Source organism: Neophocaena asiaeorientalis, unplaced genomic scaffold (genome assembly GCF_003031525.2).
Source record: "Neophocaena asiaeorientalis asiaeorientalis breed wild unplaced genomic scaffold, Neophocaena_asiaeorientalis_V1.1 scaffold87, whole genome shotgun sequence".
NCBI classification, from domain to species: domain Eukaryota; kingdom Metazoa; phylum Chordata; class Mammalia; order Artiodactyla; family Phocoenidae; genus Neophocaena; species Neophocaena asiaeorientalis.
The window spans coordinates 3,234,840-3,259,303 of record NW_020175432.1 but is presented as its reverse complement, the minus strand read 5'-3'; the positions used below and the strand labels follow the sequence as shown (position 1 = coordinate 3,259,303).

Sequence of the window (24,464 nt, the reverse complement as noted above, 5' to 3'; positions counted from 1 at the left end):
CCCCTTTGACTCCCGTTTGAGTCTCCCGTTGGCTCATCTCTAGGGATGAACGAGTAAACTACATTTCCCGGCGTGCCCCGTGGTGACTCCCTCCTTCCGGCCGACGTGTCTCTCAGTGGGAGTAGCGGGTGAGCGGCCAGCAACATGGCGCCTCCGGCTCCTTGCTCAGCCTCTGGAGGCTCCGGGGAGGTGGACGAGCTGTTCGACGTGAAGAATGCCTTCTACATTGGCAGCTACCAGCAGTGCATCAACGAGGCGCAGCGGGTGAAGGTGCGGCGGCTGCGGGGCTGGGGGACCTTGGGGGCGGAGGCGGAAGACGCTTCCTGGTGGCTGCGGGTCGCGCTCTGGTTTTAAAAACCCTCCCTCTTCACCTCGCGCCGTTTCATCCGCGCGACCCCACCACGCCGCCACATCTCTTCAGAGCGCGGTGAAGAATTATCCTTGTCCTATGACCAAACTCAAAGCAGTAACACTTTAACGATACTTCTCACTCTGAGCGCTCTCTCAGACTGAACCTTGGGAGGCATTTGAGTAAGAGGGGTTCATACCGCTATAGTAATAATAACAATGGTAATGATACTACGCTACAGTAGTAATCATAAAAATAGCAACAACAATGATAGTTTCCATCTATTGAGCACCCACACTGTGCCGCCATGCCCTCAATACCCATGAAGTAGGGACTGTTGTTTATTCTCATTTTACAGGTGAGAAAAGGGAGGCTCAAGAGAGAAATGGCTTCTCGCTCGTTACCCTGCCCCGCTAACTAGGTTATTTCTCCCCAGACTTGCGCATTCATTCATTCACCCATTCCTCATTGAGCATCTGTATGGGCCAGGCAGGATATTAGTGCTGGGCTCAAAGCAGTGACAAAATAGACAAAACTCCCAGCTCTCTTGGAAGGCTCAGCTCCCAAGGGAGACAGACAGCAAACAAGTAAATAAACAAGATGATAGGAGGTGGTGCGACTTAGAGTGGTGGGAGTGAGCCTGGCTGTTTGAGAACCTTCAAGGCAGGGCCCGGGCAACCAGGTGGTGAGTGGGTGACAGGAGAGGGAGCAGCAGGGCCCACGAGCAGCACCATTTGGGGAGGCACATGGATGGTACTGTCACTTTGAGAGTGAGCCATTGGAGAATTTTTAAGAGCAGTGAACATGACAGGGTCTTTGCCTGCCCTCATGGTGTAGTGTCCTGAAGAGAGTAAACAAGTAACGAAGCGAGAGAATACATAGTTTTCAGTTTGAGTTCTCTAGGGGAGAAGGGAGATAAAAAAGTGCTGATCAGAAATGGGGGTGGGGGCTGCTTCACGTGGGAGTGGTCAGATCAGGGCTCTCTGACTGCCATTTTAACCTGTGACGAAACCTTGAGAAGGCTCTAACCCCATAAGTTGCTGCAAAGGTGCTGAGGCGACAGTGAGCTCCATGTAGTCAAGGCATGAGGGTGGTGTGGCAGGAGTGAGGTGAGCACAGTGGAGGAGATGAAGAAGGAGGTGGGCAGAGTGAGGGGCAGGGCCTGAAGGGCCACAGCAGGGGTTTGGATTTTATTCCGAAGGTGTGGGAGGCCATCGTGGGAGGCCATCAGAGCGCCACACAAGGGAGTTGCAGACATCTTCCCAGAGGCAGCCAGAGGGTCGGGAGGAATTTGGATTCTGGAGTAGAGAAGGCTCGCTTTCCCTTCTGGCCTTTGGCAGTGAACCCCATGTCCCTGAGTGTCATCTGCATAATGGGGGGTAAAACCTCAAACAGACTTCAGTAAGAGATTAGGAATCGTTGAAATAACATTTGCATGACTGTATTAGTTTTCCATTGCCACTGTGACAAATTACCAAACGACAGCTTAAGTCAGGCCGCACACGTTTACTGTCTCGCAGCTTCTGTAAGTCAGAAGTCCAACACCGCTCTCACCAGGCTAAGATCAAGGTGTTGGCCCAGCTGTGTCCTTTTTTGGAGGTTCTGGGGAAGAAGCACCCTCCTAACTTGTTCAAGTTGCTACCTCTTGGCCAGGGACCACCCTTAGCTCCTGGAGGCTTCTGGATGCTTCTCTCCAGTCCTCAACCCCGCATATCACCCTTCCATCTCAGAACCAGCCACAGGGTTCTCACTTGGAGTCTCTCGAATTTCCCCTTCTTCATTTCTTTTGTCTAAAAGTCCTCTGCTTTTAAGGGTTTCCGTGATTAGACTGGATCCTCCCAGATAACCTAGCATAGTGTCTCCATTTTTAGGGTCCATAATCTTAATCACACCTGTGAAGTCCCTTTCGTGATGTAACGTAAGCTGTTCACAGGCCCCAGGGATTGGTATGGACATCTCTGGGGGACCTTGTCCGTTTGGCGCCATGGTTGTTACATGCCTCCTTGCTGGGGTAGTGTAGACCATAAGAAGATTGAGACAGACCTGGGCTCAGATTCTGTCTCTTCTGTGTTCTCTCTGCAGCCAGGGCTGAGTCACTGCACCTCTCTGAGCCTCACTTTCCCCTCCTGTCAAATGGGAACGATGACATTCATCTCAGTAGGGTCCCTGTGAGGTTCAGCGTTATACTCATGATCCACCATCTGTCTTCTGTTGTGTGTCTATTCTGCTTACATTACAGCAATGTGTTCTTTCCGTCTTATTGTGTCATAATATGCAAACTTTACCTCCCTGCTGAAGGAATCGGCGTGACCTGCTGTATGTAGAGAGTGATGGAAAACAAAGGAAACCAGATCAGCACTCTTATTTATTTATTTACTTATTTATTGGCTGTGTTGGGTCTTCGTTGCGGTGCGCGGGCTTCTCATTGCGGTGGCTTCTCTTGTTGCAGAGCACGGGCTCTAGGCGCGCAGGCTTCAGTAGTTGTGGCTCGCGGACTTAGTTGCTCTGCGGCATGTGGGATCTTCCTGGACCAGGGAGTGAACCCCATGTCCCCTGCGTTGGCAGGCGGATTTTTAATCCCCAGGGAAGTCCCAACAGTTTTTTTTTTTTTAATTTTTTTTTATTTATCTTTGGCTGCATTGGGTCTTCATTGCTGCACACAGGCTTTCTCTAGTTGCGGCGAGCGGGGGCTACTCTTCGTTGTGGTGCGTGGGCTTCTCATTGTGGTGGCTTCTCTTGTTGAGGAGCACGGGCTCTAAGTGCATGGGCTTCAGTAGTTGTGGCATGCGGGCTCTAGAGTGCAGGCTCAGTAGTTGTGGCTCACGGGCTCTAGAGTGCAGGCTCAGTAGTTGTGGTGCACGGGCTTAGTTGCTCCACAGCATGTGGGATCTTCCCGGACCAGGGCTCGAACCCATGTCCCCTGCATTGGCAGGCAGGTTCTTGACCACTGCGCCACCAGGGAAGCCCTCAGCAGTCACTCTTGCTGGAGGCACACTGCGGCCAAACCTCTGAGCTGGGGAAGCTACACCCTCTTTAGCAACGTGGTAAAGATGCACCGGCACCAAACCAAGAGGTTCTACCTGACGCATCCAGAAGAGTGGGAGTCCTGTCCCTGCTGAGCTATTTGACGTGATTTAATTCTGGTCCACAGGCCACCTAAACCTTCTTAGGCAGCCTGTACTGGGTTGAATGGTGTCCCTGAGAAGATATGTTCACCCGGGACCTGTGAATGTGACTTATTTGGAAAAGAGTCTTTGCAGCTGTAATTCAGTGAAGGATCTCTAGACAAGATCAGCTGGGATAGACCCTAAATCCAGTGACTGGTGTCCTTCTAAGAGAGAGGCTTGAGGCAGACAGAAAAGATGGAGGCAGAGGTGGGGGTGAGGCAGCCACAAGCCAGGGACTACCCGGAGCCACCAGAAGCCGGATGAGGCAAAGAAGGATCCTCCCAGAGAGCCTACGGAAGGCGCACAGCTCTGCCTGATCTCGGACTTCTGGCCTCCAGAGCCATGAGAGAATAAGTTTCTGTTTCTTTAAGCACACCCCCCCAGCCCAGCTGGTGGTTAGCTATAGCAGCCCCAGCAACCTCAGACACCACCAGAGGTGGCGCCAGGTAGAACACCTGGTGTGTCTCAGTGCTGGCACCATGATGATGTTTGTTTCCCTACCTGTCAGACATTTCGCAAGCGCCCACAAGATGGCAGGCACTGCACAGGTGTTAGGGATGAAGCAACTAAGAAAGCCTCCAGGAGCTGACCGTCGAGTGTGGTCAGGGGACACTGATGGCCAGTAAAGGGAGGGAACGTGATCCCCCTTGCCAAACCCCATCACCGACTTCCCTTTACAGTAGCCCTTGCTCTCAGGTCTGGCTGCACCTCTGAGCTGTTTGAAGGCAGTTTGAGGCCACCTCGGGGTTGGCCGTCGTTGGTGGGCATAAGCCTCCTGGCTTTTCTGGTTTCTGAGCTCCCAGGTGATTCTGATGAGCTGTCAGGACTGGGGACCAGACCACTCACCTGGTGGCATGCATCACAGTCCTTGGTGTTCCCTGGTCTGTACATCTGTCCTTGTTCTTACACCTCCCAGAAGCTCTTCTCTCTTTGGCTGATTGAGAGGGTCCTGAGCGTCTGTGTGTGGGGTCTCGGTGACCCCCCTTGGCAGTCCTGCAGGGTCAGTGGTGGTGCCTGTTTTACAGAGGGGGCAGCTGAGGCTCAGAGTTGCCTCTGGGACCCTGGTCCCCCACAAGGCATCCCACTGTGTCCCTGCTTCAAAGGTAGCAACAGCCAACATTTGTCTCTTTTTTTACTGAGGGTGGTATGGGGACCCCAGGTGGGTTGTCCTCACCAGTGACCACCTCTGAGGGTCATTTCAGAGTCACTCATATAGAGGACACCGTGTTCCAAATCATGGCCGGATCCCCAGCCTGGCCACCAAGGCCAGAGCAAGCTGCTGGGACCCCCAGGCAAAGTTGGCCTAAGTCTGGCTGGGGCCAGGAGCCAGGCTTCTTGTTCGCAGTCTCGCTTGGCCTGGGAGGAGGACACATTCAGCGCCCTCGCCCCCTCAGGCTGGGAAGAAGGCCTGGGGACTAGGAGTCTGGTTCTCAGCCTCGGGGGAGAGCAGTCCTGGCATGCTCCCACCGGCGGGGCTCCAGAACATTTGTCCCTGTGCTCTGGCAGCTGGACAGGCTGTTCATTCTCTCTGTGCTTTTCCTCAGGCCCTGTGGTTTAGAGGTTGTTGGAGTAGTGACTCCAAGGTGGCTGGGCCCCCTTCCCCCATGTCACTTTCCTCTCCCAGCCCCCAGGTGGCCTGTCCCAGCACCCGCGTGCCCTCTGGGCTGAGTTGCTCTGTGCCACCCCAGGTGCCACAGGGCCCACAGGAAGTCAGCCAGCACCCTGGGGCGTGGTCCAAAGCTGCTCTTCCCAGGAAGGGTCCCTCGCTTGCCCGTAGCCTCGTGGGGGCCTCCCTCGCAGTCTCACAGTGAACCCTGTAGGAGGTCACCTTACACCTGCTTCTGGGTTCTGTGTGGTGGCTGGGCTGAGGGAGTGTGGCCCGTGGGCCTCGTCCCCGAGTATAGGGCAGTCCCCAAGGTCTCACCCAGCCTGGCTAGACCCAGACATCGCTATGCTGGGGCAGCCAAGCTGAGCTCTCCCAGAAAGGTCCTCTGAGTGAGGCAGACCTTCATCTCTCCTGTTTGTCACGTTTAAAGAACGTTTTGAAACAAAAGCAGGACAGGAACAAGAGGCATGGAAGTATTCATTACAGAAAGTAAGTCCCTTTCGCACGTCTCCCGCTGGGTCCCATCCCTTCTCCAGTATCCGCCATTCATGTCCGGATAGGAATCCTCCTGGGCCTGTTTGCTCGGCTTGTACAAACTTGGGCATCAGGGTGTTCCCATACCTACCCCCAGCCCCACCCCTTGCTCTCCTCGGACCACGTGAGCAGCTTCATACTGTTGAGCAGCTTCTGTTTTGATCCACTGCACCCTGGGATCCTTCCTCCTTGACACCAGCAGCCACGTGTCCAGTGGTCAGAAGCGTGGGCTCTGCCCTGGCCCCTGCTGTGTGGCTGGAGCAGTTTCAGCACTTTTGGTGTCCCCATCCCTCACCTGAATGGATGGGGGTGACGGTCGAACCTCCTTTCCCAGGGAGATGTCAGGGTGGCACAGAATGAGGTGCCCGGCACACCGCGTGCCCTCAGTGGAGGCTGCTCTCCTGCTGCCTAAGGTCATAGGCACCTGAGAGCCAGGGCCGGGACTAGGACCCAGACTCCACTGGGAAAGCTGCCCACTTGTGGCCTCAGAGGGCCTGTTGGGCACGTAGCCCCCAAGAGTTCTGACCTGATTTTCCACAGCCGTCAAGCCTGGAGAGAGATGTGGAAAGGGATGTCTTCCTGTACAGAGCGTACCTGGCACAGGTGAGTGTGGGCCCTTGACCATGACTGCCAACACCCTGGGGAAGGAGAGTAAGGAACAGAGTGTCGGCAGGGGCAGGGACCACGAGCAGCTGGTGTGGCCACCACAAGAAGGTGGCAGTGTCCCTGAGGCCCTGGAGCACCAGGCCAGAGGGCCAATGTTGGGATTTCTTGCTTTTCTTATTATACTTAATCGATAGATTTCACTTGTTCAGTACAGTTCTGGGTTTACAGAATAACTGAGCAGATGGCAAAGAGAATTCCAAATGCCCAACCCCCACACACAGGCATTTTCTCTTATTAACATTTCGGGTTGGCAGGGTGCTTTTGTTACAATCAATGCAGTGATATTGATACTGTTATTAGCCAAAGCCCACAGTTTAGACTGTGGGAGGTTTTTTTCTTTCTTTTATTTGGGGTATAATTGATTTATAATGTTGTGTTAGTTTCAGGTGTACAGCAAAGTGAATATGTTATACAAATACACATATCCACTTTTTTTGGGGGGGATTCTTTTCCCGTATAGACCATTACAGAGTACTGAGTAGAGTTCCCTGTGTTGTACAGTAGGTCCTTATTAGTTATCTATTTTGTATACAGTAGCATGTGTGTGTCAATCCCAATCTTCCAATTTATCCCTCCCCCCAGACCCCTTACCCCACTCTAGTAACCATAAGTTTGTTTTCTACCTCTGTAATTCTACTTCAGTTTTGTAGGTAAGTTCATTTGTAGTCTTTTTTTAGATTCCACATATAAGAGATATGATATTTTTCTGTTTCTGACTTACTTCACTCGGTCTGAGAATCTCTAGGTCCATTCACGTTGCTGCAAATGGCATTATTTTGTTCTTTTTTATGGCTGAGTAATATTCCATTGTATATATGTACCACGTCTTCTTTATCCATTCCTTTGTTGATGGACATTTAGGTTGCTTCCACAGACACTAGGGTTTTTAAAAAGCAGCATTACCCTGATAATGCAGTAAGACTGCATTCTTCTGTTCTAAAAACAATCTGGACTCTGCAGACAGGATTGAATCGTGCCCCGCCCTGTTCCCACCCCAGACCCACCAGCCTCCCGCCAACCTCGTCTCACAGTGAACCCTGTAGGAGGTCACCTTACACCTGCTTCTGGGTTCTGTGTGGTGGCTGGGCTGAGGGAGTGTGGCCCGTGGGCCTCGTCCCCGAGTATAGGGCAGTCCCCAAGGTCTCACCCAGCCTGGCTAGACCCAGACATCGCTATGCTGGGGCAGCCAAGCTGAGCTCTCCCAGAAAGGTCCTCTGAGTGAGGCAGACCTTCATCTCTCCTGTTTGTCACGTTTAAAGAACGTTTTGAAACAAAAGCAGGACAGGAACAAGAGGCATGGAAGTATTCATTACAGAAAGTAAGTCCCTTTCGCACGTCTCCCGCTGGGTCCCATCCCTTCTCCAGTATCCGCCATTCATGTCCGGATAGGAATCCTCCTGGGCCTGTTTGCTCGGCTTGTACAAACTTGGGCATCAGGGTGTTCCCATACCTACCCCCAGCCCCACCCCTTGCTCTCCTCGGACCACGTGAGCAGCTTCATACTGTTGAGCAGCTTCTGTTTTGATCCACTGCACCCTGGGATCCTTCCTCCTTGACACCAGCAGCCACGTGTCCAGTGGTCAGAAGCGTGGGCTCTGCCCTGGCCCCTGCTGTGTGGCTGGAGCAGTTTCAGCACTTTTGGTGTCCCCATCCCTCACCTGAATGGATGGGGGTGACGGTCGAACCTCCTTTCCCAGGGAGATGTCAGGGTGGCACAGAATGAGGTGCCCGGCACACCGCGTGCCCTCAGTGGAGGCTGCTCTCCTGCTGCCTAAGGTCATAGGCACCTGAGAGCCAGGGCCGGGACTAGGACCCAGACTCCACTGGGAAAGCTGCCCACTTGTGGCCTCAGAGGGCCTGTTGGGCACGTAGCCCCCAAGAGTTCTGACCTGATTTTCCACAGCCGTCAAGCCTGGAGAGAGATGTGGAAAGGGATGTCTTCCTGTACAGAGCGTACCTGGCACAGGTGAGTGTGGGCCCTTGACCATGACTGCCAACACCCTGGGGAAGGAGAGTAAGGAACAGAGTGTCGGCAGGGGCAGGGACCACGAGCAGCTGGTGTGGCCACCACAAGAAGGTGGCAGTGTCCCTGAGGCCCTGGAGCACCAGGCCAGAGGGCCAATGTTGGGATTTCTTGCTTTTCTTATTATACTTAATCGATAGATTTCACTTGTTCAGTACAGTTCTGGGTTTACAGAATAACTGAGCAGATGGCAAAGAGAATTCCAAATGCCCAACCCCCACACACAGGCATTTTCTCTTATTAACATTTCGGGTTGGCAGGGTGCTTTTGTTACAATCAATGCAGTGATATTGATACTGTTATTAGCCAAAGCCCACAGTTTAGACTGTGGGAGGTTTTTTTCTTTCTTTTATTTGGGGTATAATTGATTTATAATGTTGTGTTAGTTTCAGGTGTACAGCAAAGTGAATATGTTATACAAATACACATATCCACTTTTTTTGGGGGGGATTCTTTTCCCGTATAGACCATTACAGAGTACTGAGTAGAGTTCCCTGTGTTGTACAGTAGGTCCTTATTAGTTATCTATTTTGTATACAGTAGCATGTGTGTGTCAATCCCAATCTTCCAATTTATCCCTCCCCCCAGACCCCTTACCCCACTCTAGTAACCATAAGTTTGTTTTCTACCTCTGTAATTCTACTTCAGTTTTGTAGGTAAGTTCATTTGTAGTCTTTTTTTAGATTCCACATATAAGAGATATGATATTTTTCTGTTTCTGACTTACTTCACTCGGTCTGAGAATCTCTAGGTCCATTCACGTTGCTGCAAATGGCATTATTTTGTTCTTTTTTATGGCTGAGTAATATTCCATTGTATATATGTACCACGTCTTCTTTATCCATTCCTTTGTTGATGGACATTTAGGTTGCTTCCACAGACACTAGGGTTTTTAAAAAGCAGCATTACCCTGATAATGCAGTAAGACTGCATTCTTCTGTTCTAAAAACAATCTGGACTCTGCAGACAGGATTGAATCGTGCCCCGCCCTGTTCCCACCCCAGACCCACCAGCCTCCCGCCAACCTCGTCCCACAGCCACAGCCATAGACTGTTCTGTTGTGGGTACATGGCTCCACAGATGCCCCCACCTCACATCAGGCCTCGGGTGGCTTCCCAGGTCTGTTTGCATCTTTCCCTCTATGGAGCGTTCTGGAGCCTGATGGAACTTCCACCTTGTGGACCAAGCCCCCCTCACCACCCTCCCCCCACCAACCTCCAGGGTGAAGCTGGGGCCCAGACAGTGTGTGTGGTCCCCAGCAGAGTAGGGTGCCCCGGTGCGCCCCAGAATCTCCTTGGATGTGTTCATATATTCGTGTGTGTATATATATCTTTAAAAGATAAATACATGTCAGTGGCAACGAAAATACTGAAACTACCTAGAAAGGAAGATAGTGAATAAGGGGTCCCTGATTCCAGTTCCCCTCCCTGCAGTGACCTCCCTGCTGGGTGTCTGTCGGTGGGGTGCATGTTCTGCTCAGTAGAAGCCAGTGCCCAGACCCCCTGCCCCTGGTGACACCATTGTACCCCACCACCCCCAGAGCTGGCGGGGCCCTCACCCCGTCACTTCACCACCAGGGGGTGAACAGTGAGCTGCCAGGGTCTCCAGCTAGAGCAGTGGGCAGCGTGGCACGACAGCTAACGAGTGATGCCGTGCTGGCTTCCACAGCACACTCCAGCGGGGATGGCACCCATGGGCTGAGGGGGTCCCTGGGAATGGTGGGCACCGGCCCCTGGTATTGGGGCTCCACCAGGGCAGTGCTAGAGCCAAGAAGCCCTTGTATGTTCCTGGGGTCTGAGAACATATAAACCCCACGGGGAGTTCGGGCGGAGCTGACAGCCTGCTTGTCTTGCCCACAGAGGAAGTACGGCGTGGTCCTGGATGAGATCAAGCCCTCCTCGGCCCCAGAGCTCCAGGCCGTGCGCATGTTTGCTGAGTACCTGGCTAGCGACAGCCGGCGGTGAGGTTGGGTGGGGGGCAGGCCTGGGGCACGGTGGATGGGCCTGGGTGGGCAGAGGATGTCTAGTTGGCATCCCTCCTCTGCCTTCTCACCTCTCTGAGCTTCAGTTTCCCTCATTTGCTCAGTGGGAGGCTGTGATGAACCCTGCTTCAAAGGGGGCGGGGGGCTGGGGATCAGAGATGAGGACTTGTGTACAGATACCTAGGGACTGTGAGGGCTTCATTCTTGCCAGGAGGACCTCCCCTGGTACATAAGGGTGGGGACCCTGCAGCCAGTCTTCCAGCCATTGCTGCTCACCCACTGTGCAGGGGAGGGAATGGCAGCCACACCACGCATCATTCATCTCTGCCCAGATGGAGGGTGGGAGGGGACAGCAAGTCTTCACCCTGAGCTGAGTGTGTCCACCTGTGCCACAGACCAGCAGTCATCAAACTCCCTCAGGCGATGGCCAGGAGAGGTGGGGTGGTCTGGGCTATGGGGACCTGGAAGTGCTGAGCATCCCAGAACCAGGCCCGCCTGTTACCTGCTGCTCCGCTGGGGTCTGAGACAGCTCACAGTCCAGCCCTGCTGACCTCAGGTGGTTCCTGCACAGGCAGGTGCGTGGGCTGTTCCTTGCTGGCTGGGATGCTCGCCCAGGTGCACGTGAACTCAGCCTCTGCAGGTGGGGGCCGTGTGGCCCTGCCTCACCTGTGCATGGAGCACCAGCCTGACGCAGTAGGCCCCGTGGCCCCTCTGCACCTCGGTTTCCCCCGCTCCTCGGAATGGGCTGGTCGTGAGGCCCCCTGGGATTTCGGAGGTAAAACACTCCGCAGAGGGCGGCTGGGATGGAAGGCTGGGGCAGCACAGCCCACGACAGGGAGCCACTCTCTTCTCTGAGCCGATTCCCGCCTACCTGTCCCAGCCCCAGGGCCCTTCCACCACCCAGGCCTCCCCTCACAGCACTGTGACGCCTCACAGAGGGGCCCTCCCCCCGATCTCTGCCCTGTGGAACTTAATAGACCAGGATGTGGTCATGACCTTGTTGACAGTATGCTTTCCTCGGAGGCTGCTGCAGCCATCTGTGAGTCCCAAGTGTGGGTACGACTGTCTGCTGTGACCCCCACCTCTGCTCCTTCCTCGTGGAGGGCAGCGCCCTGTGCTCCACCTTCTGTGATCAGGCTCCTTCGTCCACAGACACTTGAAGGATTTACTCAAAGAGGCTTAAGCAGTGGCAGCTGAATGGGGACTCCCAAAAGACATGTCCATGTCCTAACCCCCAGAACCTGTGAACCTGACCTCATTGGGAATGGGGGTCTTTGCAGATATACGTGGTTAAGGATCTTGAAATCATCTTGGATATAAGGTGGGCCCTAAATGTGGTGACTGGTATCTCCATAAGAGATGGAAGAGAAGACACAGATGCGGAGGCCACATGAAGATGGAGGCAGAGATTGGGGTGAAAGAGACACAAGCCAAGGACTGCTGCAGCTCCAGGAGAAAGGACCAGGACAGATCTTCCCTTGGAGGAAGGAACCAATCTTGCCAGCACTTTGATTTTAGACTGTTGGCCTCCAGAACTGGGAGAGAATAAGCCCCTGTTGTTTTGATCCCCTCCCTGGTTCGTGGGCTCTGTGACAGCAACCCCAGGACACTAAGACAGGCAGCCTCCTGAAGCCATCCCTTCACCCTCTCTGTGCACGTCTCTAGCTGGGGTGACAAACCCCATTCTCCTTTCAGAAGGGGAAGGAGCCCCAGGGCTGCTGTGAGCACTACAGAAAAGAACCCGCAGGAAGCCCACGGCGTGGAGCAGGTGCTCAGGAAAGCAGAGCGGCTCTTGGTGCATCCATCCTGGCAGTACAGACCACCACCTCATACAAAGTGCCCAGCGAGCAGGTGGTGGAGAAAGTGCTGGAGCCCGTAAGGGTAACCACAACGTGTTCCAGTAACAACGTACAGCACTGACGTTACAAGGACAAGAGCAGGCACCATGTTCACAGCCTGTGTGCCGGGAGTCAGGCAGGAAGCTTTGGGACGTGGCCTTGGGGCTCCTCACGCCAACCCTGTGTGATCCCTGTGCACAGTCCTTCTGTGCAGAGCGGGGAAGAGACTCAGATTTGAAGTCATTTGTCCGTCAGGCACTCTCTGGTGGGCGCAGAGGGAGTAATAGGCACATCCCTGCCCTCCAGGGGCTCTCAGGTACACAGGCACTTGGCCACCAGCCCCCAGCAACCCGCATGAAACGTATGCGCTTGTTGAGACTGGGTGTCCCAAGCCACAGCATCTGTCCAGCAGTGACACAGGGCCGGGCCCTTGCCTCCCTTCATTAACCGCTCAGCAGCCCTTTGAAACAAGGAGTTGCAGCTCCTCGTTTCAGTTAAGCAGACCGAGGCTCTGGTGTCCTGTGGCGGGTGAGGGCGTCCGGCTGGTCCTCGGGCAAGCCTGAACTCCAGCCTGCTGCCGGCTCCCAGCCCCCAGTCGCGCACGACGTTCACTTGCCGGGAGCAGCCTGCACACCAAGCTCGGGAACCGGGGGCAGCCACCCTGTCAGTGGGGTGTCGTCCTGCACAGCCGCCCTCAGGACCCAGGCCCGACGCTGACCAAGTAGATCAGGACCCTCTGCTGAGACCACTGGCCTCCTCGGGAAGTTGGTGACGTCGCCAGTGTGAGGTTCACCTGTGTGGCCTCATGTCCCTGTGGAGGTGTCCCCATTGAGCTAGCCTGTCCCTGTGCATGTGGGGCGGTGTGGACACCTCAGCCCCCGAGCACTGAGGGCCAGTGGAGCTCGAGACCTGGATGGTCATTTATGCTGCTTCGTGGGCAGAGCCAGGCATGGCCCTTCCTGCCCCACACTCCCCATAGGGCCTGGATCACCCAACCCCGCTTCTCCTGGCCTTGGTTTCCGTGTTTATGCGAGGGGTGAGGAGTGCCTGGTGGGGAGGTGGCGAGACTGGCACCTAGTGGGGCTTGGCAGAGACAGCTGGGCCTATCCTGCCCTCCGCTGCTTTGTGCTCCAGGGGGCCTGACTCGCCCTCTCAGGGCCTGTCGGTTCCCACGGGGGAGAGGCCGCCTCCCGCCCCTGCCTCGGGCTCTGAGCAGCTGCATCTCGCAGGGATGGGATCGTGGCCGAGCTGGACCGGGAGATGAGCCGGACCGTGGACGTGACCAACACCACCTTCCTGCTCATGGCTGCCTCCATCTACTTCCACAACCAGAACCCGGATGCAGCCCTGCGCACCCTGCATCAAGGGGATAGCCTGGAGTGGTGAGTGGCTGTCCTGCACTGGGGGAACGGCCAGCGTGAGTGGCTCCTCTGGTGTCCAGGCAGCTCAGGGCCTCATCAGCCATCGTCATAGGAACGGCAAGGGGGGCTGCTCTGAAAGAGAGGGGCTGGGATGGGGCATGGGCCTCCCATTTAGGCTGCAGCTCTTGTTCTCCGTCCAGGAGACACACTTTTCCGCATGGCTGGGCCATTGCTCTGAGGACACATCACCCGGGGCTGAAAACCCTCTGTTCCCAGGAGCAGAGCAGAAAGCACCTTTGTCTCTGCCTGAGATTTCTGCACCCTCCCTTCTCCCATAAAGCCTTGTGTTTCTCTGCCCTGGGCCCTGGATTTCCATGTCCTCCCTGGGCCCCACGGACCCTCCTCTGAGACCGGCCCTCAGGGCACTCCGGGCCTGGGCACTGGAGCGCCCTGCAGCCTGCTGTCGGCTCCACCCCCACCCCAGGAGGTGGCTCTGGGCTGTGCTGTGTCCGGCCCCCTGCAGCCAGGGCTCCAGCCCTGCAGGGTGCAGCCATTCTCCCCCATGAGCGCTCTGGTTTCTGCCTTCCCTTGGTTAGTTGGTCACCACGTGTTCCTTCATATCCGTTTATGTCCCATCTGATCCAGAGAAGGGTTTGCAATAGGCATGTTACACGGCTGGTGAGGCAGTGCACCCCACGAATGTTTCTCATGCTTCTCCTCGGGCTGGTCTGGGTGCTGGGTCACGTTCTGGCGGGAAAACTCAGGAACAAGTGGCCACATCAGTGATCGGTGGTCACAGCTGTCTGGGCTCGAGGCGAGGGGCTGTGGGTGTGGGCGCTGAAAGCACGGAGCAGGTGTTCCCCTGCAGCACTTCATCTGGGACTCTGGAAAGGAGAGGGGGGTACAGATGGGATGGCCAGCCACGGGGCGGGCAGGGAGCGGGCCACAGGCCTGGGGACCCCATGGGAGCTCCCGGCCCAAGCACACTCAGCAGAGACAGGTGGGAGTGCAGGGCCTGGGAAGTGATGGGGTGCTGAGCCCAGCGAGCAGCGCCCAGGTCTGAGTTTGGCCCAGCTGGGCTGACAGTCAGCCTCAGTGTTCCCCTCTGTAAGGCGGGGCTGGTGGCCTGAGCACTCAAGGGGAGGTTTCTGGAAGGTGGTGCTTACACAGAGTGAGCTCCTGGTGGAGGATAAAGTGGGGTGGGAGTTCACTGACTGCCCGCCCTTCCCACAGCATGGCCATGACGGTGCAGATCCTGCTGAAGCTAGACCGCCTGGACCTTGCCCGGTAAGCCCCTCCCCACCGGGGCTGCTGGGCTGTGGCCTGTGCATGGGGGGGGCGGGGGTATCTTAGCAACGGCCAGGCCATGTTGGGACCCTGTGTTCTCCAGCAGCCAGGCCGCTGTCTTCAAGGGTGCACGCGGCATGGGGACCACCCAGAGCCCTCTCCCTGGCTCTGATTATCAGTGACACGAGTGTTTCTCCATTTATTTCATTCTAGTCCATTGGGGTGACTGCACTATTGTTTACCTGCTCGTCTCTGCAGGGTGTTGCCTGGGACAAGGGGCGTCACTGTCTGTGCCTCAGTTTCCTTCTGTGAGGCAGGCAGTGGGGCCCATCTTGCAGGGTTGGGGTGGGCTTTGCAAGCACGCAGAGGCGTGTGCAGCCGTGGATGGGGGGTGGCCAGGCTGGGGCCTGAGGTCCTGGGGCCTCGTGAGCAAGGAACTCGGGCTGGGGTGGGGCACAGTGACTGGCCACTCAGCTACCGGGCACCTCCCGCCTCTCTCCTCTGCCCCCAGGAAGGAGCTGAAGAAAATGCAGGACCAGGACGAGGACGCCACCCTCACCCAGCTGGCCACCGCCTGGGTCAGCTTGGCTGTGGTGAGTACCCGGCTTGTGTGCGGGCGTGAGAGACAGGAGTATCCGGGAGCCAGGAGATGGCGGCGACCCCCTGTGCGCAGCGCTGGCTGCTCCTGTGGGGAGGGTGCAGGTGGGGTTCCACAGACGCACTGGACCTCCTGCTTTCTTGGGGACTAGTCCCCTGGAGGAGCCCCAGCACGTTTTCCCCCTCTCTCGGGCTTGACCCCTTCTGGCTCCTTGCAGCCGAGAGGCTTGGCCAGAGCCAGAGTGAACAAACTGGGGGTTTATGGAACTGGACTCGGCGTACCTCTGCCTGCACGTACCCCCTCCCGCCCCCCAGCCCGGGTGCACGGAGCCAGCCAGCTGGCAGCGCACCCTCCTCTGGGGTCTGGCCCTGCTCTTGGCTGCTACCCAGCTTGCTCTCTGGGCTTCCAGCACAGGGTTGGTGCCCGTATCCCCCTCGCGCTTTCCCCCCTGGAGCCCAGCCCCCCACCCCCACGTGCCTGGGCACCCCTCTCCTGGCAGCAGCCCCATTTCTGGGTTTGGACATTTGGCTTCCTTTCTCTGAGTCCTTTGTACGGGCCTTTTAAATTGTGCTCCTCGTCTGTGTGCACCTGCACATGCTTTTGCAGGGCTGAGGCCTCACCCCACAGTATCCATTCAGTTTATCACGACAAACCCGAACAGCTCTCTCCCGTAGCCTAGCAGTCTTTCACAAGCACATCTTGGTCTCAGGTTCCCCTGCAGGTGTGGCGCTGTGTCTTTACCAGGCGGACAGAACCTTCTTATTCAGAATTCGGGCGGTCGGGGTCACGGCTGCTGGAGCAGAGGCCACCCCGATGGGCCATGTGTCCCAGTGGTCCCAGCTCAGACCTTGACCCAGCTGCCCATGCACTGATTCTCCCTCTTGAAGCCGAGGCTTTCGAGTCTATAAACGTAGGGCTTGGGGAGCCGGGTTTGAGGGGGTCTGCGTACCGCTTCGGCCCCTTCACAGCACTAGCTGCACAAGGGTCTCTTCGGGGAAGGGGGCGGTGTCCAAAGACTGCCTGCCGTGGGCCGGCTGCACTGGGATTGTCTCCACAAAGTGCTGGGATCCCTCCAGGAGGGAGCAGGCAGGGTAGGGCCGGGCAGCAGGGTGACAAAGCGGTGATGTCGACTGTCCCCGCAGGGTGGTGAGAAGCTGCAGGACGCCTACTACATCTTCCAGGAGATGGCTGACAAGTGTTCGTCCACCCTGCTGCTGCTCAGTGGGCAGGCAGCCTGCCACATGGCCCAGGGCCGGTGGGAGGCCGCGGAGGGCGTGCTGCAGGAGGCGCTGGACAAGGTATGGGCAGGCGCAGCCCCAGCCCAGAAACGGGTGTGCCACAGACCCCATGGCCTGCCTTGTGGCCATGTGGGGATTTTAGTGCCATATCAGTTAAAACTCAGGATTGCAAGCGACAGTCCTGATTCTAACTTCTCTTGGAAATGCGAGGATCCCGTCAGCCTGGGCCCCTGTCGGCCTGAGCTGAGCAGACCCACGCTTTGTCTCCTCTTCACTGACACCTTGGCTGCCTGGTTAGGGGCCTTTCGCGGTGATCCCTCACCTGGGTCTGTGCTTGGGAGAGACAGCTCCCGTTTGCTGCCGAGGGGAGAGCAGGCTGCCGACGGGATGTGTCACCTCTGCCCATCCTTGTCGAGCAGAGGGCCTGGAGCGCTGCCCTCAGGGCTGCCTCAGTTGTCTTCTCACGGCTGCCATCCGAAACGTTGTTTGATATAATGAGACACTGACACCAGTGGGAAGCTTTCTCCATGCTCGTCTCTGCGAGGGGCCGAGCTATCGTCAGGTTGTTGGCCGAGTGGGGCCAGGCTGAGGGGAGTCAGTCGGGTGCTCCTGCTGGCTGGCGTCGTCAGGCTGCCCGTGTGGCGCTGCCTCGCCTACCAGAGCGCCCCGTGCTGGTGGGGAGAATGCGGGTCTCTGCAAAGAAGGGCAGCATGGGGTGGAGCCAAATCTGTGCAGGAGGCCTGGGTCCCTGCAGCCCCTCGAGCCTGTGGCGCCCTGCAGCCTGAGCAGCATGTCCCTGCCTCGCCCCAGCCAGGGGCTCTGGCTGGGGTTCCTGGCCAAGGCAGCGGCCGAGCTGATTCCCAGAGTTCCCTATGCCTCAGAGCCCAATATGGGCGGGTGGGATGAGGTCACCCCCTTGGAGTTTCTGGTAATTTCCCGCAGCTTCCTGCCAATGCCCCTGGGGAGCAGGCAGGGCGGGAGGGGTCTGTCCCACGGTCTCAGGCCTCATCATTGCAGCAGGAGGAGCAGCTAGCTGGGCTGTGATAGGTTGAGGCCGCCTTGGTCTGGACTCCATTGCTTTGAGATTTGTGATAAAAACGCCCCTCCCAAGTTGCGACAAGCAAGGGGGCTCTGTGTCAGACTGGTCTGCACATGAAGCAACACGCTCGCTGGGAAAGCAGCCGGTGTGGGGAGGCAGAAGGGAGGGCCCTGAGGTCACTGTCTTGCGGAGCGGCCAGTGGTGGGGGCGTGCTGGGTCTTGCAGCCCCAGCCCTGCTTGAGATGGGGGCCTGGAGGAGCTGACCCTGCCTGTCTGGTGTCCCCTTGTGTTGCCAGGACAGCGGCCACCCTGAGACCCTGATCAACCTCATCGTCCTGTCCCAGCACCTGGGCAAGCCTCCCGAGGTAGGACCCTCCCCACCCTCAGCCAGGTGCAGGAGTGTTTTCCGGCCCTCACGGTGCCAGCCTGGGGTGGGCAGGGGTCTCTGGTGTGGCCCCGGCTCTAGAGGGAGCTTGGGGCCTCAGGGTCTGACCTTCAAGATTGGCCTGGCCTTGGGGCGAAAACCTGTTCCCCACGAGTGGGTGCAGCTGAGATCGGCCCCGGGAAGCTGGCATTGCAAGTACTCTCCCAGGGTCCCCACCCTGGTTGGGGCTGCAGGTCAGCTGCTCTGTGGGTCCTACAGACAAGTGGGCTGAGGCTCAGGGCTCCCAGGCTGGGACTCGGCCTGTGCCACCTCAGGATTGGGGGCGGACACCAGGACAGAGAAACAGGGCTCAGGGGAGCAACCCTGCTGGGCCTACCTTGTCTGAGGGTGGGGAGGAGGACGCTGGGGCGCTGCCCCATGTAGGTGCCTTGCCCAGCCGGCCAGGGGCCTGCCTCAGGGCTTCATGGTGGTCTGTCACCAGTTTCTCGAAGAAGAGCCCCCCAGACAGCCTCAGGGCTGGGGTGGTGCAGGGCAGATAGGACCACTCTCCCACTCGCCGCAGAGACATCCCCAGACTATCAGTTTTGGAGAAACAGAGCCAGACAGATGCCCCTAGCCCCACATGGTCAGGGCTGAGCCTGGCAGGTAGGGCAAGGCTGGGAGCGAGGGCCCACCTCTGAGGTGTCTCCATACGACGTGCCCAGAACAAATCCATCTCCTTTCCCAGCCCCATGCTCCCTGACCTGCCTTCCACTCCTGGCCTCCTGCCTCTCCCAGGGCCTGGGTCCCTGCCCAGCCCACATCCCTGAACCTGGTGCATGCTTCACCCATGTACCAAGTGCAGGCTCTGTGCCAGGTGGTGCTCCCCACCCGCCAGGGTCCTCTCTAATTCAGCATGGTTCCGGGGCGGCAGGTTGTGATGGAGAAAATGTGGGGAAACCAGGGCTCTTGCCTGGGTCTGGCCAGGTGGCCCTTATTTCACCCCACTCCCTACCCTGCAGGTCAGAGCCACCATGGAGTCCCCATATTTAGCTAACCTTGCCTCCCCCACAGGTGACAAACCGCTACCTGTCCCAGCTGAAGGACGCCCACAGGTCCCACCCCTTCATCAAGGAGTACCAGGCCAAGGTGAGCTTGTGCAGGCGGCCCGTCTCTGAGCCCTAGACTCCCCAGGCTTTGCCAGGCAAAGCGCAGAACTTGGGGCCTGGCTCACAAGTTCTCCCCTTTCTCTGCCCACCCCCATCCCCCTTCCCCGCTCCCTGTTCACGTTGAAGGAAAATGACTTTGACCGGCTGGTGCTGCACTACGCCCCCAGCGCCTGAGACCGGCCCCAGACGCGTTTCCGGAGCTGTGGGGATACAAGGCCAGGGCTCTGCTGCCCTCTCCACCGGGCACTTGCCGTTTGGCCAGAAGCAGAGGCTGGAAGCCCAGCCCAGCCCCACCTTTTGTCAATAAATGTCTCCACTCCAGGTATCCCCAACGGATCTATGTTTGCTCTAGCCATTTTGAGGGGAGCATGTGGGAACCAAGGCTCAGATGGGAGGGGCCTGGGCACCATCACCCAGGGCTGTTGCTGGGAGGGGGCCCTGGTGACCAGGGTCTGTGAGCAGCAGCTGTACAGACTCCCCTGCCCTCAGACAGCCACCTCGTGTTGCTGAGCTGCAGGCGGCACAGCCATGTCCCCCAAGCCCAGTTGGCATCCAAGGAAACTGCAGCACAGAGGAGTCACAGCCATCACAAGGGGCACCGGGATTTGAACGCAGCACCCCTGGGTGGTCTGCAGGTGGTGAGGGTGCCAGAAGCACTCAGGCTCAGCCAAGTGGGGAGGGTGTGTACCGGCTCCTCACAGGAGTAAACATCAGCCGCCCAGACCCCTGCTCCTTGCTGCCCTGTGGTGAGTCATGAGCCAAGACAGACCCGCTGTGGTCGGGGCTGTGGGTGCCGGCGCGCTGCTGTGGCCAAAGCAGCGAGCTCCCTGCCCAGAGAGAGAAATGCATAGTGAGCGCCCCTCGATAAGAAGCAGCTAAGGGCTTCCCTGGTGGTGCAGTGGTTAAGAATCTGCCAATGCAGGGGACACGGGTTCAAGCCCTGGTCTGGGAAGATCCCACACGCCACAGAGAAACGAAGCCTGTGTGCCACGACTGAGCCTGCGCTCTAGAGTCCGCGAGCCACAACTACTGAGCCCATGTGCTGCAACTCCTTGAACCCCGCGTGCCTAGAGCCCGTGCTCCGCAACAACAGAAGCCACCGCAATGAGAAGCCAGTGCACCGCAAAGAAGAGTAGCCCCCGCTCGCCGCAACTAGAGATAGCCCGCACGCAACAACGAAGGCCCACGCAGCCAATCAATCAGTTTCTTAAAAAAAAAAAAAAAGCTGAACAACAGAGGGAGGGAGGGGGAATGGCAGGGGCCTCTGGGATGAGGTCACCATTGAGCTGTGTCCACCAAAACAAGAAGAAGGATCTGCCAGGACAGGTTCTGGGGCGACGAGCATCCTGGGCAGTAGGAACAGCCTGTGCAAAGACCCTGAGGCCACACTGGACTCTGAGCTGGACAGGGCTCTGTCTCTGGGCCAGTGTCTGGGTAGGGAAAGAAAGATACTTGGGCTCCGAGAGCCTGGCCTCGGAGGTGGTCTTGGGAAACGCTGTGCTCGATTGCCAAGACAAGACAGAGAGCAAGGGACCCCCAGCATCAGGACCCACCCCCAGCCCCTCCCTGCCTGGTGCGGATGCCCCAGGGCAGGGGCATCAGTCAGGGGCAGTGGTGTGTAGAGGGAGTGAGGGCTGAGATGAGCTCCCTGGGGAAGAGGAGGCCTGCCCTTTCAGGTGGGGCAGGGTATGGGTGCCATCCTTGGGACCTCGGCAGCCCCTCACTGAGCCCCTGGTGCCTGGGAGCTGTTTCTCAGCTGCCAGCACCAGGAGCCACTTTCTGTTTCCGCTCTGTACCCACACATTGGCAGCCTCCTATGTGGGCCCTGCCAAAATGAAACTCGAGGCTGGGCTGTGGCTGGTGGTTGGGGGCACCTCTCCCATTACTGATGGGTGCCATAGTGACCAGATAGTGCCTGGGTGGGAGGGCAGAGGTGGGTGGTTGGGATGGTACAGGGCTGCCCCACAGGCCCGACTGGACCTATGAGGGCATGTCCAGCAGCCCGGGACCCCTTAGCCCCCGTCTGCTTGCCACGCTGGCTGTGGCATTAGTTAACGGGCAGATGAACCCTTGCCCACATGGAGTGCACATTCAAAAATAATGAGTAAGAGGTACAGCAGGACAGATGGTGATAAGTGCCAAGGAGAAGACTGATGGGGGGATCAGGGAGGTGCAACAAGCAGGTGACATTTGTAGGTAAAGCCTGAAGTTGGTGAAGGAGGAGCCCTGCCAATACCTGGGGGAACAGCATTCTAGGCAGAGGGAACAGCCAGTGAAAGACCCTGAGGCAGGACTGTTTGGGGTGTTGGAGAGCCACCTCCAGCTAGGAGGCCACTGTGGCTGGAACGGAAGGAGAAAGATGGAGAGAGAAGGGCGTTGAGGATAGGTTGTGGGTCACAGTGAGGAGATGGGCTTTTACTCTGTGTGATGGGAGCTATGGAGGGCTGTGAGCAGAGGAGGGACAGGTAGGTTTCCTCTGGCCTCTGAGCGGGGTAAGGAGGAGGCCGAGACACTAGGAAGGAGGCATAAGGGTGGCCGAGGGTCGCATAAGGCTGTACAGGTGCAGAGAAGTGGCTGGATTCTGGGAACATTTGAAGGTGGGGAGAATTGGATTGCTGCAGGACAGAGGGTGAGGGAAAGGAGGAAGGATGAGGGCCCCTTTGACCCCCCCCCTCTGTTTTCACCTGTGCACCTGAAGGTCAGGTCACGCTGGTGGCCATATGGGACCCAGCCTGGCTCCTGCAGGGCACACACTGATTCCTCCCACCTCGGAAGGCTGTGGGAGGACTCCTGGATGGGGAGGAGGGAGGGGCACAGGTGTGCGGGAGTCCTGGGGCTGGGATGAGGGCTACCAGTGGCAGGCGAGACGATGTCCCCAAGAGGTGACTGGTGCCTTCGGTGATGGCCATTGGGGGCTTTGGACACAGGGCCTGGTCGGTGTACAGTGGAGGATCATGGGGGGTGGTCCCAATGAAGTGGTGGTCTTGAGCCAGCCTGAGTTCCCCCACATGGGCGCTCACTCCCTTGGCCTCCCTGAAGGCCTGTGTTAACCCGCTTCAGGGAGGCCTGCCAGGTCCTCAGGGTCACAGAGAGCAGCAGGTGGCCCTCAAGCGGGAGTATGGTGAGGCCTGAGTGTGGGACAGGGCAAGAGAAGCGTGCTGGAGGGCCTGGGAAAGAGAATCGCTGGTCCTGGGCACGGCTTACTGGTGCTCACCTTGCCCCGTGTTGCGGACACAGCCTGGTGGGGTGAAGGAGCCCAGGATGGGCAAGGGCATCCAAGCGAGGACGAGGGATGGGGACACGGGGCCTCGGGGACCCAGGGCCGCCGCGCGCCCCTTTATGTCTCCGCGGACCAGGGTGACTGGAACGTGGCGAGCCTCAGGCTGGAGGAGCTCGGGACGCGGAATCTTGGGCGGCCGCGTGCCCCTCTGGGTCAGGGCGGGGTGGGGTTGCGAGTGGATGTGGGGGTGTGGCCGGGCTGGGGGAAGCCTGGAACGTGGGGACCCTGACAAGGGTAGGATGCTCAAGATGTGGGGGAACAGGTCCGGTCAGTGCGGGACAAGGGGGCCCCGGGCGGTGGGAGGGCCTTGTCTGCTGCGCACTCTTTCGGACCTAGCGGAGCTGGGTATAGAGGAGCGGAGGACACGGGCAGGGAAGGCTCGGCGCACAGGGGCTGCGTGTGCCTTGCGCCTCCGGGTCATTTGGGGCGCGCTCGGAACCGGATCGGTGTCCGGGGTCGGTGCGGCGGCGGGACTGGCTCGTCCGCTGCGACCGGGAAGAGGCAGGAGCTGCCCAGTCGCTGCCGCTCGTCTGTCTGGAGTCAGCGCCACCCTCCGATCAAGGGATGCAAAGGCCTGGGCTCCCTGGCCACGCCGTGTTCGCAGGCTTTGGGGGAGGTGGCACGGCCTGGGTCTGCGAAGCTGGACTGTGCGGGCTCCAAGGGGTCGCCACAGAATTGCTCAGTTTCCGGCGAGCCTGGGAAGGCCACCTCCCCAGCTGGAGAGTGACTGTGGGGTGACATTGGCGCCTGGCCTCCCTCCCATCCTTGGGGAGGGGTCGCTGCTATGGGAGCTTGTTGGAAGGCGTTTGGGCTCCAAGCTTGGCTGTGACTTCCCTGAGGACCAGCTGGGGTCACTCCGCCCGTCTGACTGGAGGTGGCAGGGGGTGCAGGGACAGAGTGCCTGGAGCCAACAAAGGGGCCTTTCTCTGCTGGCTGGGCAGAGGCTGGCCCTTGTTAAGTCAGGGATGGTGTGTTGTCTGGCTGCCATTGTCCCCACTCCCACCCCCATATGACCCACATGGGGGTTAGAGACCCCAGCCACCACGCTGCTCCAGGGAGGGGGAGGCAGGCATGACTATGGCCCCTCCGTAGGTGAGCCCTGGTCCCAATCTTGCTTTGTTGCTTCCCCCACCTTGCCAGTTTCCAGCTGGGCAGTGGGAGGTCCAGGAGGACGAGGGCCAGAGCCCAGGAGGGGGATATGGTTGCTCTGGGACTACCAGGGTGGAGCAGGCTTCCTCCCCACGTTCCTGAGGGAGCTGGGTGGGGGACAGCAAGGTCACGGGCCCCTCACTTTTAGAATCCCTGGACGTCGGGCACTCACTCCAGTTCGTGGCTCGCCCTTCCCAAGAAACGGGCGGAGGGGCTGCCTCGTTCTCCAAAGCTCATCTTCTTGGCAGTCGTGTGGTTGCCAGGGGTTACCGGAGCTGGCTCTGGCTGTCTCCATGGCGACTGTTGGTGCTCCGGCCCCCTCAGCCGCTCCTAGGGGAGGGGGGCGGGGCTTGGCCGGCAGCTCTGGAGCCCCGCCCCCAGAGAGATCGAGGCTCTGCCCCCAGGACTCCAGGGGCGCAGGGTCCCTGAAATTCCTCCATGCCTCACCGTTGCATGCTCCCACTTCTTTTGTCCCCTCCCTGCTGTCCCCTCAGGTCCCCCCATCTGCGATGTCCTTTCCTTGGCCCTCTTTCTTCCTCTGCCCCATCCTCTCTTCCTTTTCTCCCCTGAGTTCCCATGTCCTCCCCCACCTACCCACCCCATCTTCCTCAGCCCCCGTTCCTCTCTGGTCTCCCCAATTCCTCCTCTGAGGCACCCCCTTCCCTCAAGTTCCTCCCCCATGGGGATTGCTAGGGTTCCAGCCCCCCATGTTCCCCCGGATGCCCTCATATTCCCCTCCAGTTCACTCCCATTGCCCCTTCCAAGTCTTCTCTTAAATCCTTCTTCCTTTCTGTCATTCCTCTGGCTCCCCCTGA

At 58.1% G+C, this 24,464-nt stretch overlaps 1 protein-coding gene across 3 annotated transcripts; it reads left to right on the top strand.

The window, feature by feature from the left end:
* The first annotated feature begins 93 nt into the window (after window positions 1–93).
* Window positions 94–19,556, top strand: COPE (coat protein complex I subunit epsilon). 3 transcript variants are annotated; one of them, XM_024767359.1, is made up of 10 exons: window positions 94–270; window positions 6,197–6,259; window positions 10,205–10,305; window positions 13,394–13,546; window positions 14,759–14,812; window positions 15,324–15,405; window positions 16,553–16,708; window positions 17,984–18,052; window positions 19,126–19,200; window positions 19,347–19,556. In XM_024767359.1, exons 1-10 carry the CDS (start codon window positions 145–147, stop codon window positions 19,392–19,394), a joined length of 927 nt encoding a protein of 308 aa, XP_024623127.1. In that variant the 5' UTR covers window positions 94–144; the 3' UTR covers window positions 19,395–19,556. The 3 variants fall into 3 exon arrangements, with proteins under 3 accessions (XP_024623127.1, XP_024623128.1, XP_024623129.1); XM_024767360.1 differs by lacking the exon at window positions 6,197–6,259 and adding an exon at window positions 8,226–8,288 and having other exon boundaries at window positions 105–270; XM_024767361.1 differs by lacking the exon at window positions 6,197–6,259 and having other exon boundaries at window positions 105–270.
* The last annotated feature ends 4,908 nt before the right edge of the window (window positions 19,557–24,464 follow it).

Coding starts and splice junctions, on each gene's coding strand:
- COPE (XM_024767359.1), top strand. CDS start 145: ATGGCGCCTCCGGCTCCTTGCTCAGCCTCTGGAGGCTCCGGGGAGGTG. Junction 15,406..16,552: donor CCTGGGTCAGCTTGGCTGTG/GTGAGTACCCGG, acceptor CTGTCCCCGCAG/GGTGGTGAGAAGCTGCAGGA. Junction 18,053..19,125: donor ACCTGGGCAAGCCTCCCGAG/GTAGGACCCTCC, acceptor CCTCCCCCACAG/GTGACAAACCGCTACCTGTC.